The 15,140-nt window shown below is 59.8% G+C and overlaps 1 protein-coding gene and 1 long non-coding RNA gene across 3 annotated transcripts in view; one reads left to right on the top strand and one right to left on the bottom strand.

Moving 5' to 3' along the window:
* LOC109372093 (uncharacterized) overlaps positions 1-4,103 on the bottom strand; it is a 24,862-nt gene extending 20,759 nt beyond the window's left edge. The window contains exons 1-2 of the long non-coding RNA XR_002121990.1: positions 3,480-4,103; positions 624-3,365 (exon numbers count right to left, since the gene is read on the bottom strand). This is a non-coding gene — a long non-coding RNA (uncharacterized LOC109372093). The remainder of the gene's footprint in view (positions 1-623; positions 3,366-3,479) is intronic.
* Positions 773-15,140, top strand: DNMT3L (DNA methyltransferase 3 like). Of its 2 annotated transcripts, none has more exons than XM_019624994.1 (11): positions 773-895; positions 1,167-1,211; positions 1,835-1,914; positions 1,995-2,107; positions 2,652-2,823; positions 4,893-4,980; positions 6,146-6,234; positions 8,312-8,387; positions 8,668-8,807; positions 9,115-9,200; positions 10,935-15,140. In XM_019624994.1, the coding sequence occupies exons 1-11, from the start codon at positions 790-792 to the stop codon at positions 11,098-11,100; spliced, it is 1,161 nt and encodes a 386-aa protein (XP_019480539.1). In that variant the 5' UTR covers positions 773-789; the 3' UTR covers positions 11,101-15,140. The 2 variants fall into 2 exon arrangements, with proteins under 2 accessions (XP_019480539.1, XP_019480538.1); XM_019624993.1 differs by having other exon boundaries at positions 10,932-15,140.

The following is a 15,140-nucleotide window of genomic DNA, read 5'->3' as shown; positions in this document are numbered from 1 at the left end:
CTCCCCCACCGAGCTGTCCCTGCTCTGAGCCCTGAGCCCCCCACCCCAAGTCCATCCCTCACTCAGCACCCCTCTACTGAGCCCTCACCCTTCCACCCAACACCCCCTCACACGTAGGGCTGCTTGCTCTGCCCCACCCCTGCCGCCCCCGCACGCCTGGGGGACCTTGCGTCCCCTCCCGCAGTGCTGCTCAGCCGCCCACACCCTGGTGGCCCCCAGTCCTTCCACCTGACGTGTTTCTTGCTGGTTTCTGGGAGGCCCCTTCTCCTGGTTCCATGGCCGTCTCCTCCCCGGGGGTCCTGAGCCTGGAGCCCCTAGACCCTGACGCGGCCGGGTCCCCGGATGAGGAGTCCGGGCAGCCGCCCTGTGAGATCTGTGAGCCCTTTCTCCTTCTCCCTTGAGGGGCCACAGGCTAGGGTCTGGGGACACTGTGGGAGGCGGGAGCATGGGGGGGCTGAGGGGCCCACAGCTGCGGGTGGGCCTCAGCCCGTCGGCCCTTGTGAGGTCCCCGGCGTCCCCTGTGTGGAAGGAAGACCACCTGACCTTAACCTGTGGCAGGGGCCTCGGGCGGGGAAGGACAAGACACGGGCCACACCGAGACCCCTCTCAAGGCTGGCACTGACCTCCAGCCTTCCTGCCCGGATGACCTTCCTTCTGCGTCGGGAGGAGTGGGTGTCGCAGTAGGTGGGTGGGGGCCGAGCTGGGTGGTCGGCTTTGTCCCCCGTGCTGAGGGCCGGGGGCCATTTCCTCCTCTGCTCACGGGTGTCCTGTCTCCTGGGCGGCATCCCCATGGTGGCTGTGTCAGTCCTGGACCCAGGTGCAGAGTGCAACATGGACGTCATCCTGGTGGGCTCCAGTGAGCTGTCGTCCCCCGGGTCACCAAGGCTCCGCAGAGGTGAGGGCCCACTTATCACTTAGGATGCCAACCCCAGGCCTGGGCAACACCTAGGAATGTTCACACATCATTCAGGTACCTGGCAGGGCCAGGAAGGCCCCCCCAGGCCCCCCCAAGCCTGGATGTTTAACATGCCAGGAAAGGTGGGGGGAGGAGGGGGTCCTCTGGCTCCTGTGACTTCAGAAGACCAGCTGTGACACGCTTCTCAGCCGTGTTTAAATGGCAGACCCGCCGAAGAAGGAAGGGTCCACTGCTCAATTCTCTTTTCCAGACCGTATCGCATACGAAGTCAAGGTTAACCAGCGAGACATAGAAGGTGAGTGGTCGCACACCTGCCCACGCCCAGGTAAAGGGGGATGTCAGCCAGCTCTGGAAAGGCGTGCTGCGGCCTCACCCGGGCGTCCATCCCTGGAAGGGGGCAGCGACACCGCAGCTGCCCTGCTCCCCTCCCCTCCACCGGCCCAGCCCCCAAAGCTTTGCTTAAGGTGTATAGCTCAGTGTCTTTTAGGATGTTCACAGAGTTGTGCCGTCACACCCACAATCTAATTTGAGGACATTTTTATCACCAATTCCCCAGAAAAAACTCCACGGCCGTGTCACGCCTTTCCTTACCACCCCTCTTCTTTCAACATCGGGCAGCCAGGGATCTACTACCTTTCTCCATGGGTTTGCCTGTTCTGGATGTCTTGCTTTTCCACATGCATTTTAGGATCAGCTTATCCATTTCTGTGGGGGAGGCGTGCCGCTTTAACAATACGCAGCCTTCTGATCCATGAACACGGGACATCCTATGTTTATTCAGATCTTGAATCTCTTTCATCGGTGCTCCGTGGTTTTCAATGCATGGGGCTTGCACTTGCTTTGTTAAATTCACCCCCAAGCGTGTTGCTCTGCTTGAGGGTGTTGTGACACACGCCGCCCTCTGGCTGTCCCCCGTAGACCTGTGCATCTGCTGTGGAAGTTTTCAGGTGTATACTCAGCACCCTCTGTTTGAGGGAGGGATATGTGCCCCGTGCAAGGTAAGCAGGGAGGTGAGGGGTGGTCGCGGACGCCTCCGTTGGAGCAGAGGAGGCAGCGGCCGGGTTTGTCCCTCACCAAGGACAAGTTCTTGGACTGCTTCTTCTTGTACGACGAAGACGGGTACCAGTCCTACTGCTCCATCTGCTGCACGGGCAACACGCTGCTCATCTGTGAAAACCCCGACTGCACCCGGTGAGGCGAGGAGCGCCCAGGTGGGGTCGACTGAGGGCCCAGGAGCCTAGGAAGTTTCCATCCTTGTCAGCCACACATCCCGGAGTGTGAGGGACTTCCCCTGCAAAGGAGGGCTTTCTCCAAAGCTTTCAGTTCCCATCTCAAAAATTTCACCTGGGGTAGAGCGTTGACAATGGCAGATAGGGCGTCCAAACATCTGAATTTCCAATTTTTCTTTCTGTGATTGTTATTGCCAAGGCGTAGCTGCTCTGTCGATCAGGATGTAGGGCAGTGAGGGAAGCCCTGCACCCTGGGGGCTGCTGGTCATGGCCAGGGGTCCCTAAGAGGAACTGGTCCCCCTTCCCTGGTCCACAGCCTCACCTTTCCACCGTGTGAGACGCTGATGGCCAAGGCCAACTCTGTCTGCTCACGTGAGCCCGGTGTGGTTTCCATCGCTGGCACCAAAGCCGGGGCAGGCTCCCCTCGCCGGCGGACAGACGCGCTTTCCCTTGGTGGCTGACTGAGGCCGTTTCATCTCAGTCGCTGGTTTTCTGCTCCCCTCTAGGTGCTACTGCTTCGAGTGCGTGGACGCCCTGGCGGGCCCTGGGACCTCGGGGAAGGTCCAGGCCATGAGCAACTGGGTGTGCTTCTTGTGTCTGCCTTTCCCCCGCTGCGGGCTGCTGCGGCAGAGGCCCAAGTGGCGGGGGCGGCTGAAGGCCCTCTATGACCAGGAGTCGGTAAGGTGCCGCCCAGAGGATAGACAGGTGCCGGCGGGCCCAGCTCTGCTGCTTCCCCTGGTCACTAGTTGCAAAACGCCCACCTGTCCTGGGTACAAGGCAAAGGCGGGGCTGTTCAGCAAATGTGCTTTTCTGGTTTTCCTCTTTGACAGCAGACCCATCACGTGGCCTCTTTTCTTAATTACTTGCGTTGCGCATGGTGGTTTTGTTTGTTCCAAGCCTGGGATTGAGGCGTTTGTAGCAGATAGGACAGGGGCTCGGCAGAGGTGTGCCATCAAGTCCAACGAGTGGGAGTGGACCCCTGGGCGGCCGGCACGGATGCGGGGCCTCTCGAGGGTCAAGGCCAGGAGCCGGGAGTTAGGCAGGAACTATGGGCTCATCAAAGTGGAATGAGTTGCGTCCCTGAAAAGATCTGTCCAAGTCCTGACTCCTGGTACCTGTGAACGTGGCCTGTTTTGGAAAGACAACCTTTGCAGATGTAACTGTGTTAAGGGTCTCCAGATGTGGTCATCCTGGACCAGGGCAGGACTGAAATGTGGTGACTGGTGTCATATAAGAGAAAGGACAGGTGATTGGGAGACAGAGACATACAGAGGGAGGATGGCCAGGTGACGATGGGGGAGAGGTTGGAGCCCAGGGAGTGCCGGACATCTAACCTGGAGAAGCTGGCGAGAGGCCTGGGACAGAGCCCCCTCGGGCCTCCAGACGAGCCGCCCTGCTGACGCCCAACTCGGGACTTCAGGCCTTCTGAATAAACTTGCGGTTTTAAGCCACACAGTTTGTTTCCATTTGTGGTGGTTGCCCCAGGAAACTAAGACAGAAGGGTGAGAGCACTCTGAGAGCAAGCAGAGGACAGCGGGGGCCGAGAGGCCAGGACCGGCTCTGGGGATGGCACACGGCACTGCCGGGCCCACCCGCGGGGCCCACGGGCGGGCGTGCCATCCCAGTCTCCCTGACACAGGCTGGGAGTGTGGACGTGTTCACGACAACCTGTGCAGGTGTCTTTCTGGTGATTTTGGAAGAGGCATGCTGCGAGCCTTCTCCCAGGGCCCTCTAGTGGCAGGAAGCGCCCGTCTCTGCGTGGAGTGACCTGTGCGTGCACAGGGCAGGAGCTTCACCTCGAAAGAAAATGAAATAGACATTCAGAAATGGTGGTGATGCCGGCCCAGTGCCAAGCACGGAGGGCACTGCTCTGCTCCTGTAGCTGCAGCGGGGGACAAGGACGTGCGTCCCAGCGTCATCAGAGCTGTGCCTGTGCCGGGGCGGCCCTGCCCGCCGCCCCCGCCCACTTCCTCCAGTCATCCAGGGCTGCCTGCCCCCAACTCCCCTGCTCATTCACTCACCGCCTGGGTTGGCACTGTCCCATCTCTCGAGCTCCAGGCGGACCCCTTCCCGTGTGGCCTGGGGTCCCCTGTTAGTCTCCCAGGCAGGCAGCCCCAGCTCAGGCCTGCTCTCCAGTCGTTGGCAGTTGGATGTCTTGTTTGCTGGAGGCCAGGCACCCCCAAAGGCTACCTCATGGGGGCAAGGGCTCTGGGAGCTTGTTTCTCAAATGCACCAACCAGGTCTCTCCTTGAGTGTCCTGGAAGGGGTCGGCGGGCCTTACCCCCAGGCCTCGGCTCTCAGCGCGGCTCCTTTACGGCTGAGCTCTGGGCACAGGTTCTTGGCACAGTAGGTCTCGGTCTGCAGCCTGAGAAGGGCCTCCTGCTGGCAGCTTTCAGGGGTGTCAGGCAGTTAGCTATATTCAGAGCCCCCATGAGGAAGGAGAAGAATGGGGTGAACCCCACTGTTGCTTACTTTCAGAGTCCTCAGAAGTGGGGCTCTCCCTGAGAAACACAAAGGGAGTGTTTCCTCCTGGGATGGGCCTGTCTTCCTCCACGCGCAGGAGAAGACCCTGGTCTGCTTGCCCTTTAGTAGAGATGGCCGGCCTGGGGCAGTGGGGTCCCAGGTGTGTCTGTCCATCAGGGAGACAGATGCCTCTGCTGGCCAGAAAGGGGTCTCCAGGTGACACACGGGCTCCGTAACCAGGTTGTCCTCAGAATGTCATCATCATTTTTTTTTAAAATAAATAGGAGAGTCCCTTTGAGATGTATAAAATTGTGCCCGTGTGGAAGAGAGAGCCCGTCCGGGTGTTGGCCCTTTTTGGGGACATCAGGAAAGGTGAGTGTGGTGATGCCCAGAGGGCTCGCACTGAAATTGTGCCTACCCAGAGCGAGCCCGACAGGGGACCCAGGTGTGTGGGGGGTTTAGAACGTTCCCAGTGTCACACTCGCTGAGCGTCTGGGGCAGCTCCAGGCTGCTAGGGCTGAGGGTCATTTTCAGGGGTGGGGGGGTAGTGGGGGGGTGGCTCGTGCAGCTGCCCTGGAGTTCATTTCTTCAGAAGATGGGCCTTGGAAAGAAAATGCAGATGGCAGATATGAAATGCTGTTAGTGAGGGCCATGGGGCAAGCTCTCTGCCCGTGGCCACCAAGCACCAAAGCCACTTCAGACCCCTCTGCTCCCCTGGCTAGCTTGTAGGGCTGCCCCTTCTGCCCAGGGCTCCCGGCGCCCTCACCCCTGGTGCGTCCTGGCCGTCGTGTGCGGCAGTCCAGCCTTGCTCGGGCGTCCTGCCCGCTGTGGGCCCCAGGCTGACCCTCACCTGCTGGTGCCTTTGGAAACCATGGGTTCTTCTGGGCCCAGCAGACTTGAGAATCTAGGAAAATATCCCTTAGTCTGGGGCCGGATGGAATCGGGGACCCGCCCCACTTTGGGCACTGTGCTGTGTGCCCCGTGCAATGTAGTCACAGAGGCCTCACGTGCCGTGTCACAGATGGACGAGGGGCCTGAGACTCGCACAGGGTGGCCCTTCTTGAGCTGAAGGGACTGGAAGTCAGGCCGCGGCGGCCCTGCCTTCATCTCCCCCCAAGGACACAGCCCTGAGTCCCATTGGTAAGGTCCTGTCTGGGCTTGGCTTCCCGTCCCCAGGCCAGACTCTCAAGTCCATAACGGGGCTCCAGCAGCTCGCCCGCCGTGTCACGCAACCTGGCTAGGTGACATCAGCATGGGTCCTGCCGCCCGCCCCGTGGATTTCCTAACCCAGGGCGTGACATCAGCCTGGAAAGGCTGGTTTCACAACAAATTGCTTGCCTTTCTCAACTCTATACTGGGAGGAGTTTGCTCGCTCAGCCTAACACAGCAGATGCCTTGATCCTCAGGCCCCGACATGGAAGGACACGGCTTGCTCCTTCATGACAGATGGGCGTTCTGGTCAGTCGTTGGCCTTTTGACTCCATGTGGGGCGAAAGTCAACATGAGGCCTTCTGTGTCCTTATTTCTCCGCACCCAGAGCTGACGAGTTTGGGCTTTTTGGAGGATGGTTCTGGCACAGACAGACTGAGGCATCTGGATGATGTCACCGACGTCGTGAGGAGGGACGTAAGTACAGCCTGTTTGTCCTCGCGCCACGACGACAGCAGATGTACAAATGGTCCCGAGGGGGCTGCTGTGGGGTGGGGGTGGGGCGCCCGGACGCTGCACAGCTCTGACCCCAGTGAGGGCGGACGTGGGGGGTCTCGAGGCACTTGGCACCCGCTGGCACCGTCGCTGGCTGTCACCCCACAATGGGAGAGATGACAGGGGCATTTTCGTGGCCCCCACGCTGCCCACAGCCCAGAGCAGAGTGATCGGCCCAACCTGCTGCTGGACCTGTTGAACCCCAGGCGCCATTGCCACCACCTGTGATGCTGCTGCCCCGACAGGACTTAGGCCCACCCTCCCCCTAACGTAAAAGTGCCTCATCTTGAGCTCAACAAGCGCTGACTGCAAACATCCTTTGAACACTGTCATGAAATGCCCTGGTTCCCGCGAAGGCGAGCTCCGGCCACCTTGGATATGGCCTTGGAGCAAGTGCCTAACATGGCTCGCCAGCTTGACGTCCAGCCCTTCACGGCAAATAGGAAAAAGGACAGGAAGCGACCTCCTGGTGGCCTCAGGGCAGGAGGACCCTGGTCTCTCGCTTGCCCCCATGCTGGGACACAGCCTGGAAATCTTGGGCAGAGGGTCTGGGGGGCCGGAAACGCTAGCCGTTGCAGGCGAGGAGGGGGCAACAAGGAAAGGGCTGATCTGGGGGTGCGCTCCACCCACCCGGGTGCCGGCCAGGGCCCCACAGCCCTGCTCCCCGTCTGGCTGGAGCCCGTGTCCGAGGGGCCAGCCATCCTCACTGGCCGAGCTGGAGAAGCCCACATCCATCCTCCCAGCGGGGTCTCCCCTGCCCTGAGCCCAGGACAGGGCTCTTTGCGGGGCGGACACACCTCACTCTGCCCTCAGCCTGAACTTCATCACATGGGCCTCACACAAGACCCCACGTCCTGCCCTCGCGCTGTGCACTTTAGACACCCGTCCTGCAGACGGACCACCTGGCTGCAGGTGTGGAGGTTGAAGGAGCTCTGGCGGTTTGTGTGGTAGCCCGCTGGGCAATCAGCTTGGGGAGATCCGGGGTTCCCTGTCAGACTCCAGGTCCCTCTCTGTCAGCTGCTTCACGCACAGCACTCCCTGGGGGGTCACACCTGTGTCACACTGGGGGGAGGGGGTGCTTATCTTAGACCAGCAGCCCACGCTCACCTCCTTTACCCTGTCGGTACCTGCGCTGCAGTCAGGAGGCCGATAGACCGGGTCCAGGCACCACCAGGAGCTGCTGTGGCACGGAGAACACACTGCAGGGGGCCGTGAGGTTGTGGGGCTTAACTCTGGATGCAGGCCCTTGTTAAGTGACTTGGGGCAGCAGGGGTCCGCCCTGGAGGGCGCTGTCAGGACACCAGGAGCCGGTCGTCAGGGCTCCTCACTAATTTTTGTAAAGAAGAAAGCCATGGGCTCCAATTGTCATTAACCAGAGCCCCTCACGTCCATCGCCCAGGAGAGCGCACTGGGTCACTCCTATGGTTGGAGAGCACCCTTCCTGGCCTCTGCTCAGGTGACTGAGTGGTCGTGTCTCTTCGTCCTCCAGCTCGACCATGGAGTGACCGGCTGACCTTGGCCACTGTGTGGGCACCGCTCATGCTCCGAAAGGAAGGGTGCAGCCTCATGGTCGGCTTCCAGCTGCGAGCTGCTGGCTGTCACGTCACGGGATGCTTTTTGTATTTTCCTGCGACACACAAAGTCCACATGAATCCTGGGGGGGTCAGTGTACCTACCTTCCCAGAGCGGTTCTGTAGGGCGACGTCTGCCACAAAAGAGTTACCTCGGATTCCCAGCTCTGAGGAGGAAAGCATCTCAGATGATGATAGCCAGCTCCGAGCTCCCCGAGACCAGTGGTGACTGAGAAGGACACTGGTGGGTCTGACCCGGTGGGCCTCACTGCCCGCCCCTGTCCCCAGGGCCCTGCGAGCCGACTGGGCCAGCCTCGGCATGAATCAATGGTTAGATGTGCGAGGTGTCCCGACTCGGCACGCAGAGCCTGCTGCTGGAACAGGCCTGCTCACGCACTGCGTGTCCTCCAGTGTCCTGTGTCCTGCAGGTGGAACACTGGGGCCCGTTCGACCTTGTGTACGGCTGCACGTCCCACCTCGGCCAGGCCTGTGACCGACCTCCCGGTAAGACAGCACCATCTCCCCAGTCCTGGGCCCTCTCGCCCCATGCCCCACCCCAGCCCTCCTCCGGGACGATGGAAATTGCAAATCGCCTGCACTTAAAAAGCGCCTTTCTGTGGATCTCTGGCGTGCAGCGTGGTGGGTTCTGGAACGTCTGCCACGACGCAGAAACACGCTGGTGGCCACACAGAGCTTAGTCCTCCCAAGGCACCCCCAGCCCTGCACTCGCGCCCCACATCCCTGCGCCGGGCAGACCGGATGTACCGACCAGTTGGTCCCTCAGGCTGGTACCTGTTCCAGTTCCACCGCATCCTGCAGTACGCGAGGCCCCGGCCGGGCCGCCCGCAGCCCTTTTTCTGGATGTTCGTGGACAACCTGCTGATGAGCAAGGACGACCGCTCGGTGGCCACGCGCTTCCTGGAGGTGCGTGCAAGGTGCCTGCCAGGCTGGGCCTCCCCGGGGACACTCGGGTCCTTTCAGGGGGTGGCAGCTTAGATACCAACCCCTGAGGCCTTGGTGTTCAGGGCCCGTGAGGGTCACTCTGTGCCATGAGGGCCTTGGAGGGTGACCCCTTCACGCTAAGCTCAGTGTACTCTCCATCTGCGCACCCCCCTACACGTACACATGACACGCCATCACACACAGTGGCTGAGACCCGTGGGTCCTGGGGGGAGGGGGCAGAGGTCATTGTCAGACTGCCCTGACCCACGGCCGCTGTCCCCACCCACAGGTGGACCCGGTGACCATCCAGGACGTGTGCGGCACAGTTGTCCAGGATGCTGTGCTCGTGTGGAGCAATATCCCGGCCGTGAGGAGGTATTTCCTGTGCCTTGCAGCCCTTGCGCACGTGCAGGCATGCTGGCCCAGGGAGGAAACGGGGCTGAGGGGGCAGCCGTGCCCGGCAGCCTCTGTGCCCAGTCGGGGGCTGTGTCTGGTGGGTCTTTCGGACAACCCCCCAAATCCTGGGCATGCTCAAGGGCAGGAAGGGCCCCTCCATTTTGGGGACCTTGTCCCAGGGGTCACGCTAATGCCAGGAGCGCCTCACCTCAGGATTTGCGAGCTTCCCTGCGTCCTGAGAGGAAAGCCCCACGCGGCCTCAGGCCCCTGGGCCTGGCACCCTCCCCAGCCTCCTGGAGCACAGCCCACCCTACACCCACCCACACTCACGGACACATGATCACATGCTCACACAAGCCACGCACACTCACCTCACACTCGCTCCCACGCCCACAACGCACTAGGGCTGCACAGGACTTCTCTCTCTGAACGCCTGGCCTTGGGCCTTCCCGCGTCCCCCTCCTTGGCCGCTGGACATTCTCTGACTGTCCGTTCTCATGAACATTCTCTCTGCCTGCCATCCTCCCCCACACCCCCACACCCCGCGTCTGGCCAACCCTGCGCCTCAGGCAGCTTTTCTGCCCTGGCTCTCACTGTCCCTGTCCCCCCGCCCTTGAGGGGCTGGCCGGCTTCTCCCCCTGCACCCCCCGCCCAGCACGGTCCTGTGTGAACCGTGGACAGCTGGGTCCTGTCTGCACCCCACGGGGACCTCCTGGAGCCTCTTCCCACCCACCCGCAGGCCCCCTCGCCAGGCCCTCACCTGGGATTTGTGACAGGTGGGGCTAGGGTGAGGCAGCTTTCCAGGACGCTTCCTCCTCGGAGGCCCGAGGGTCATTCTGTGGGCAGCCCCTTACGTTTGCCAATCTCCCCTGCCCGCCAGGCCTCCCGCCACTTGGTTCCCAGAAACAGGGCGGTTGCACTTCAGGCATCTGTTGTCTTACCAGTAAGGGCAGAGACCCAAGCTTACGGGAAGCACACTTCCTGCTGAGATGGTGGGCAGCTGTCTCTGGGCAGTCGGGCTGCCCCAGGTGGTGCAGGGGGTGCCGGCGAGGGACGCTGCTTGTTTCTGCTGCCTCATTTGTGGTCTTTGCTTCCCAAAGGAAACCCAGGAATGTTCACTGACTCCAGTTGGGGGCCTGGGAACATGAACTAGGGCTGCCGGGCACCACGTCCGTGGGGCCTTGAGTCCCATGGGTTGCATCAAATTGCAAGTTTGGGGTCTCAGGCTCTCCTTACCCACTTGCCCAGCATGTAGGGCCTGAAGCACAGGCCACCATAGGACGCTCGGGACGGCTCTGGCTGTTCTGGGTCTTGGGTGTATCAGAATTCCTTGGGAATGACGTGCAATGTGCTTTGTCCAGCCTTTGCCCTAAGTCCTGCCCCTTCTCTGTGGGTTTGCTCCATGATAGCTGCTTCTCACTGAAGGGGCAACCCACCCAGCTGGGCCAAGGGTCTGCCCTCGAGGACCCTCTCTGCCTGTTTCTTGCAGGACCAGCTCCTCCCTGGGGGAGGCGGGCTGTGTGGGGGCCATCTCGTCCTTTACTGCTCTGGATGTGGGTGCTCTGGGCTCTTCTAAGGGCTTTAAACTGAGAGATCTCCGCGCTGTCTGGCGAGACTGGCACCAGCCATACCTCGGCCCTCCCTGCCTGCCACCCTCCCCTGGCCTGGGGACACGTGGTGCTCCATTGGTAACGTGTGTCCTCTCCTTAGCAGCAGGCATTCGGCTCTGGTGCCTCAAGAGGAATTGTCCCTGCTGGCCCAGGACAGGCAGAGAGCGAAGTCCCCCACCCCGGGACCAGCCAAGCTGGTGAAAAACTGTTTTCTCCCCCTGAGAGAATATTTCAAGTATTTTTCGGCGGGACTCACTTCCTCTTCATAAATGAGTCATTATACCATGAAAAACAAAAAGACTTCTTAGAACAAAAACAATCCTGATATTTTCTCCGTTTTCTTCTACAAGTTATTTTATTTGCTTGACTTTGGACTTCCCATGATTGCTAGAAACCAACCTTCCCTTTGGGTCTGGAGAAGCCCCCCCCACCCCCATCATGCCCTTTCAAGGGAGGGGATGAAGCACCAGGCTCACAGTGTGTCGTGTGCCGCTGAAACGTTTGTGTGTGCCGGTTGAGAAGTTAAAAATACACTTATGACGAGAGTTGGTCGTTTTTGGTGTTTTGATATGTATAAGCATAGTACTTGATTCTGTGGGACATGGGGGTGTGGGCAAGAAAGGCGAGCAGGACACACTTTTACAAGCGCGTGTTGCACGAGCTCTGTATGTGCATGGCGTGAAGCCGTCACGTGACAGCCACGGGCTGTGACAGGTAAAACCACTCACCCTCATGACAGCCACACGGCACACCTCAAACCTGTGCAAAGCATAGAATTTCAAGCCTGGTGAGCACAGGGAGAAGGGGCTGAGAAGACCGCGCAGAGGCCAAGGTCGACGCACTTGCAAAGCGTGTGACTTCCTGTTCGCACTGGGCTCCTGAGGGCAAACCCTCAGACAGCATCGACGGAGCCGCCTTCTGCACACGGGGCGAATTCCAGAGGGGTCTTTCCAGATTAGCCAGAAACCCCCAAAGGGATCCAGGCTGAGATCAATACACACTCGACTTGTCCTGGACATGACAGCCAGGACCTGGGGACCCTCGGGCACAGGGCTGGCGCTGTTAGTGGCATGTAAGATGCTTTGTGGTACAAAGGTGGGACTAAAATTGGACTTTTCGAAGGTTTGTTTAAAAATATCCTGACATAGAATAGAAGTCTGAAGGTTAATTTTATGTGTCGACTAGGCTGGGCCAGGGCATCCAGACATCTGTTCAAACATTATTCTGGATGTTTCCATGAGGGTGTTTTTTGGATGAGATTAACACTTAAACGGGTGGACTTTGAGGAAAGGAGACTGCCCTCCATAATGTGGGTGGGTGCTACCGTCTGAATGCATCCCCCCCAAATTCATGTTCCCATCCCCCCCGCCAAGGTGATGGTGTGAGGAGGTGGGGCCTTTGGGAGGTGACTCCAGAGTGGAATCGGTGTCCAAATCAGAGACCCCTGTGAGCTCCCTGCCCCGTGCGACATGTGAGAGCACATGAAAAGTATGCCAGCAGAAGAGGCCCCCACCTGACCATGCCGGCACCCTGATCTCACTTCCGGCCCCCGGAGCTGTGAGAAACACACTTCTGTTGTTTATAAGCCCTGTGTGCGGTATTGTTACAGCAGCCCGATGGGATCAAGGCAGTGGGCCTCGTCCAAGCCACTGGAGGCCGGCTGCAGTGGAGGCTGCCCAGTTCCAGACCGCCTGTGGGCTCGCCTCTAATGCGTCCCTGGGTCTCCAGCCCTGCGCCTGTGGATTTGGGATTTATCAGCCTCCATAACCGCATGAGCTGCTTTTTTGAAGTAGATTCTGTCTATATACGTCCTGTTGGCTGTTTCTCTGGAGAGCAGAGAGATGCAGACGTTTTCATCAGATCAACGTGAACCTTCTTCTCTGGGCTGACGCCACAGGTCCCATGTCCAGGGGCTAGTTTAGCAAGATCTGTCATGAAACCAAGGGCCTGGCAGCCCCAGAAACATTGAGGGAGGGGCTTGGGCACAGGCGCATCCAGGCAGGGAAGACCTTCCTGGGAGGCCAAGCTCTGGATCCAAGCTGACCAGAGACGTGTGCTCACAGCCGCAACTGATGTGACAGGGCACAGTGGCACGCGGACTCCAGGCTGCTCCCACCTAAGGTAACTGGCGCTGTGGGGCCCAACCTAATTAGTGTCCTTATTCCATCAGGCTGGTCCCAAGCAGGGGCCCATAGCTACTCAGAACAGCTTTTTGCCTTCAGTTCTCTCCCAAACACCTGCAGGTTCCTCCTCTAAGTATTTAAATGCCATCCACAGAGCCCCCACCACTCTGAGACTCCCTATGGTTGGCCGAATAATAATGACCCCCCCAAAGGATGTCCCCTGTCTTAATTCCTGGAACCTGTGAATGTCATCTCATATGGCAAAAAAGGACTTGGCCGACACGATGGAATCAAGATGGGACACTGTCCTGATTATGCAGGTGTGTCCTAAATGTGGTCACGAGGGACCTTATGGGGAGAGGCAGAGGGAGACGTGGCCTCATACAGCTGAGGAGGCCGTGACCATGGAGATGGAGTGAGCAGCTTCCAGCCAGGAGATGCCGGGAGGAGGGTCACAGGGGCGAAAGAGGCAGGAAGGTCCTCGCCTGGAGCCCTGGCGGAGCTCAGATTTCAGACTCCCAGCTTGCAGAGCTTCCCGAGAACACATTTCTGTTACTTTTAGTCATTAGTTACAGCAGCCACAGGTGCCCTAAGGGAAAAGATGGGCTTCCTGGGACCAGGGATCATTGACTGACGCCTGTGATGTCACAGGCACGTGGCTGTGGGGACCTCAGGGAACTGCTGTGGGGCAGCTGAGGGGGAGCCTCGCTTTCCAGCATCACCGTGCACCTTGCTTCCGCGCCTGCACCCAGAGCTTCGAGTCCCCAGGATGAATACAACTCCTGCTTGGTCTCCTGGTCAGCCCAGATAGTCCTGGAGGGGGCTGCTCCCTCCACACCTTCTATTGCCTGAGAAACGTCCCTGCAGGAAGCGTGTGGCGTATAGGTCAGTTTTTTCATTTGTCTTAGAGATCTCTCTTTGTAAGCCACGTGCCAGCACTAGTGTGAGTGCTTTATGTGTATCAAGTCATGAGAATCATGCACTAACTCAGCTGTGTTATGAGGAAGATGACGTAACTCTCGCCACTTCACAAAGGGTAAAGTGCAGGCACAGAGGGGTCACATAACTTGACTGGGGTCACTCAGCTCCTGAGGGTCAGAGCTGGGACTGGAACCCAGCACGCACTTCTCAGGTCGAGGTCCCTGGGGTTGGTCTTGGTTTTACTCCTGGGGGTGCCCTTCCACCCATGACCCCAGTCCTGCCTGGGTGTCCCCTTCCAGGCAAGCTGCATTCCCTGCCACTTCACTGCCTGCTCAATGAACAGTATGCTCCCTGGGCCCAGAGTCCCGGCTGTTGGGTGGGCCTGGCAGCAGCACTTGGCCTTCTGGGGTCTGGGGCTAGGGGGCTGTGCAGGAAGCAGAGCCTGGCCCCTCCCCCACCAGCCACAGCACCTACCAGCTCTTCCCTGTCGGCCCCCGCAGGTCCCCCGCCGTAGAGCAGTGCCCAGGCTGCTCGAAGGGCTGCACTCCTGGACGCACCCGACTGGGCATCTTCCCTTCCCAACTCCACAAGGAGCGGATACCCTCTGCCGGAGACTTTAACCAGGGGTGGCTCTGCATTCTCCTGCACCCATTTTTGCCCAACAGCCCTCGAGATTGCACGTGGGGTCCACCACTCCCCACTCCGCATCCTTGAGAACAAGCGGGGATTCCCACAGGAGTGGGAGTAAACCGTCAGCCCATCAGTGCAGCGCAGCCTTTCCCTGTCCAATCTGAATGAATCACGGGACCTGGGGGCGGGGCTGGGCGCGGGCAGGTGCGGGAGGTGGGGCGCACCTAGCCGGGCCTCCCTCCTCATCGGCAGGAACGCTGAGGCTGGCCCTCTCCAAACATGGTTCTCGGCCAGCTGCTGCCAACGCATGGCGAGAGAAACCAAAGCCTTCGACATCATGTCCCCTCCAGCCCCGCTGGGCCTGATGAGGTGCTCCCCCTCCTGTGTACCCGGCGGCATTTGTCGAAGCCCCGGCATTGGACCGCACTGGTTTTCTGGTTCCGGAAACGGGGTGCGTCCTGAGACGATGCTCTGATTTGATTTCTGCACACCCACTGCTTTCCTAGCCAAGCTTCACCTTTCATCCCGACCCCCGTCTCCCAAGTTCGAATTGTCTGTTCCCTCACTGGACGCTTGAACGGGGCCCCGGCCGCTCCCTGGCCCTGCCCTCCCCGGGGAAAAGGGAGAGTGGCCGC

This window comes from Hipposideros armiger, unplaced genomic scaffold (assembly GCF_001890085.2).
Source record: "Hipposideros armiger isolate ML-2016 unplaced genomic scaffold, ASM189008v1 scaffold_612, whole genome shotgun sequence".
Taxonomy (NCBI): domain Eukaryota; kingdom Metazoa; phylum Chordata; class Mammalia; order Chiroptera; family Hipposideridae; genus Hipposideros; species Hipposideros armiger.
This window is presented reverse-complemented; position numbering and strand designations above follow the sequence as displayed.